The sequence below is a fragment of the Mus pahari genome, chromosome 4, assembly GCF_900095145.1.
Source record: "Mus pahari chromosome 4, PAHARI_EIJ_v1.1, whole genome shotgun sequence".
Classification (NCBI taxonomy): domain Eukaryota; kingdom Metazoa; phylum Chordata; class Mammalia; order Rodentia; family Muridae; genus Mus; species Mus pahari.
Genome location: NC_034593.1, coordinates 79,904,388 through 79,907,986, shown reverse-complemented (window position 1 = coordinate 79,907,986; position 3,599 = coordinate 79,904,388). Strand labels below are relative to the sequence as shown.

Below are 3,599 nucleotides of genomic sequence, written 5' to 3'. Positions count from 1 at the left end.
TCTGTGTAGCCCTGGCTGTCCTGGAACTCACTTTGTACACCAGACTGGCCTTGAACTCAGAAATCTGCCTGCCTCTGCCTCCCGAGTGCTGGTATTAAAGCTGTGAGCCACCACGCCCAGCTCCACATGGTTTACTTTTTAAAAGTCACTCTGGCTCCTGTCCAGAGATGGCCTACAGAGGCAGGAGGACTTCTGATATGCTAGCGAGGTGGGCAGGACAAGGACAGAGGTAGCAGTGAAGATGAGAGACAGCTCCAGGAGAGGGTTGGGAAGGCCTCTTTTGTACACCAAGGCTGAGCCCCCTTACCCAGATAGGCTGGGACACGCCTTCCACAATCTTCCGGCAGAAGAAACCTGGGTCAGCCTGGCGCTTCTGCTCCCCCCAAGAGATCATGTCCCTCCGATAGGTCTCCTTGTAGGTGCTCGCGTCCAGAAGTCTCTGGAAGTCCAAGCCATGCTCCTGCAATGCAAGTCCATCTATGACACAGTCCTTCCTGAAGCGGGGAAAAACAGCCCTACCTGGCACCTCCCTGCATAGTCACTAGCCAGCTTGGAGAGTGACAAAGGCAGCCAAGAGGCAAGCCCTACAAAGGGAGAACCCCAAAATACCCAAAGCTGGGAGGTCTTACATAATTCCAAAGCTGTTGGACATGTATGGTGTCATTTTTTTCTCTTCTGAGGGTCTTCTCCTCCCAATTACTTCTGGCTTAAACTAATCTTGAAGCTAGTTTGCAACCCCTGGGCACAGCCTTAGCCTATAGTGTTCCAGTCAGAAATCTTGTGTCCTTCTGGCATCTTTTGCCTCCATGAAAAACCCCAGAGAGATATGTCTCCCTCTTCTTCTCCTTCCCCATACCCAACGTCCTGGCACTTGGCAGAAATAGCATTGCTTCATTTGGTTCTGGGCATTCTTAGGACCTTGTATACCCAGAGGAACCGTCAGATGGGAGGGGCTACCCTGACCCCCAGGGAGCTGCTTCTAGGCCTTCACTCCCCTTCTCCAGAGACAATGACAAGCAAAGGCTCTACCCAGAAGGTTCCAGACAGAAAGGCATACTCAAAAATAAAACCCATAGCCAGGAGGTAGTGGCTCACACCTTTAATCCCAGCACTCAGGAGGCAGAAGTGGATGTATCCCTGTGAGTTTGAGGCCAGCCTGGTCTACAAAGAGAGTTCCAGGCCAGCCAGAGATATACAGAGAAATCCTGTTTCAAAATAGTAGTAGTAGTAGTAGTAGTAGTAAAATAACAACAACCAAAATTCAAAAGAGGTGCATTTGCTTGCAATAAAAATCTCTTCTCCTCCCCTCTTCTCCCTGTGGCAGCCAGCACTGCAGCTCCAGTGGTGTCTTTTCCAGCAGTACAGAAACTCACATCTGGAACATCCCTCACAGCTGGAACGATGCTCAAAGGAGCAAGCACTTCATACATGTACCTAAAGAAGAGCTGGATATAGAACAGATATACTTTTTTTTCTTTTTTTTTGAGACAGGGTCTCACACCATAACCTGGACTCTGTTTGTAGACCAGGCAGGCCTCAAATTCTTCAGAGATCTACCTGCCTCTGCCTTTCAATTACTGAGATGAAATGCATTCACCACCAGGTATGATTCTAATTCTCAGTCATTAGTATGGTTTATCCCCACCAAATCATAGCCTTGCCCCCAATGTGGTGGTATTGGGATATGGTGCCTCTGAGGGATTGTAGCTCTCGGGGAGGACTAATGAGTTCCCACTGCTGTGGGACTAGATTGGTCACCCTGAAAGTAGGGCATTATATACGGCTCCAGGCCTCCCTCCTCAGTCCTCCTACCACATGATCTTTCTTTTGTCCACTATCCTCCCACCATAAGGCACTTTCCAGAAGCTAAGAGAACGCCAACACCATGTTCTTGGACCTTCACAACTGTGCATTATATATCTCTTTTCTGTACAAAGCATTATTTAGTCTCAGATGCTGTGTTATACCAAAGCCAGACTGACTAGGACCTCTGCACACTGAGCTTCATCTCACTTTCCGCCCACCTAACCATGTGTCCTGACAGTTCATGTGCCTAAATTTCTTTGGGGAAAAGGTGTGTACCTGTGCATCTGCACGCGATTACAGGTCAGCAACCTCAGATACTGCTCCATCCACCTTGAGGTTTTTATTTTGTTTTTGAGATAAGGTCTCCCACTGGAACCTGGACTCACCAATTAGGCCAAGCTGGCTGGCAAGCAAGCTACAGAGATCTGCCCGTCTCTGCCCCCCTGGTGCTGGGGTTACAGGTGTTTAGCGCCATGCCTGGCTTTTTCTGTAGGTATTCAGGACAGAAATCCTGTCTCGGCAAGCATTTTATCAACTGCACCCTCTTCCCAGGTCCTGAGAATCCCAGGGTTGCATCAGGCCAGCTGGGTATGCCAGTGTGACCTAGTTGGAGAAAGGGGATTATAGTATAGATCCTACAAATTATGAGGCATCAGAGATGCCAACTCAAGCACCCACAGCCCTCCCTGGACCCCTTCCTTTCTTGATTGTCTGTCCTTAAGATAGGGCCTCAGATCTAGACTCTCTTGAGCCAGTGACTCAAGCAGTTAGCCATTGCTCCAAGAGCAGGCTCCTCCCAGCGCCCCCAGAAGCCACAGCCACCACCTACCCGAGCATACTGCTCCTTGAGTGGACCAGAGAGCCGCAGGATAGCGCAGACGTTACCTCCAAGTCTATGGGACAAGGAATCAGAACCCAGTTAACCCTGTGCTGCCAACAGTCTCCAGTGTCCAAAAGAGGAGTGTAGTGCCTCTGTTGCTCATTTCTACCGTAGGAATTTCTACTCTTGGCCTCCCCTTCTCTGATCCTCTTTGCTCATTTATAAAATAATAGCATCATCTGCCCTACAGTCACATAGGACTATTACAAAAGTCAAAGGAATATAAAGGAGCCCTGAAGTAACAGGCAGAGGGTATTAAATAATTGCCGTAGGAAATCCCAGGCCTGCTGATGCTCTGGTTGGATCAGGTTTCTGCTGGGACTCCAAACGCGTTCTCTCAGAGCCACAGAGACCTTGGTATACATTGACCTGGTCACCACAACATTAATAATTTGCCCTTTGAGTTCCTCGATGTACTTACAACCATACCTCATGGTGAAATAGGTGCTCCCCGCTTTAAAAAATTATTTCTGTAAGGGTGTAGGGGGGTCAGAGCACAACTTTCAAAAGTCAGTTCCCTACTCCCATTGCATGAGTTCCGAATCGGGTTTGACAGCAAGTGCCTTTGTCTGCTGAGCCACCGCACTAGCCTGGTTCTTGTCCCAGATGAAGAAAATGAGGATAAGTGGAGAAAGTTAACGAAAAGTAACATTGTGGGTAATGAGACAGTAAATTAAAATAGCCAACACTGTATTCCCGGACAGGTTGGCTCCTTGATTCTTTTAGCCACCCCACATAATGCCCATTTAACAGTAGCAGAACTTGAACAGAACAGATAAGAAGTCTGCAGCACGGGCTGGTGAGATGGCTCAGCGGGTAAGAGCACCCGACTGCTCTTCCAAAGGTGCAGAGTTCAAATCCCAGCAACCACATGGTGGCTCACAACCATCCTTAACAAGATCTGACACCCTCT

At 48.7% G+C, this 3,599-nt stretch overlaps 1 protein-coding gene across 1 annotated transcript in view; it reads right to left on the bottom strand.

Moving 5' to 3' along the window:
* Pmvk (phosphomevalonate kinase) overlaps positions 1 to 3,599 on the bottom strand; it is a 9,280-nt gene that overhangs the window by 3,766 nt on the left and 1,915 nt on the right. The window contains exons 2-3 of the mRNA XM_021196414.1: positions 2,636 to 2,699; positions 308 to 460 (exon numbers count right to left, since the gene is read on the bottom strand). Coding sequence (XP_021052073.1) covers positions 308 to 460; positions 2,636 to 2,699 — 217 coding nt within the window. The remainder of the gene's footprint in view (positions 1 to 307; positions 461 to 2,635; positions 2,700 to 3,599) is intronic.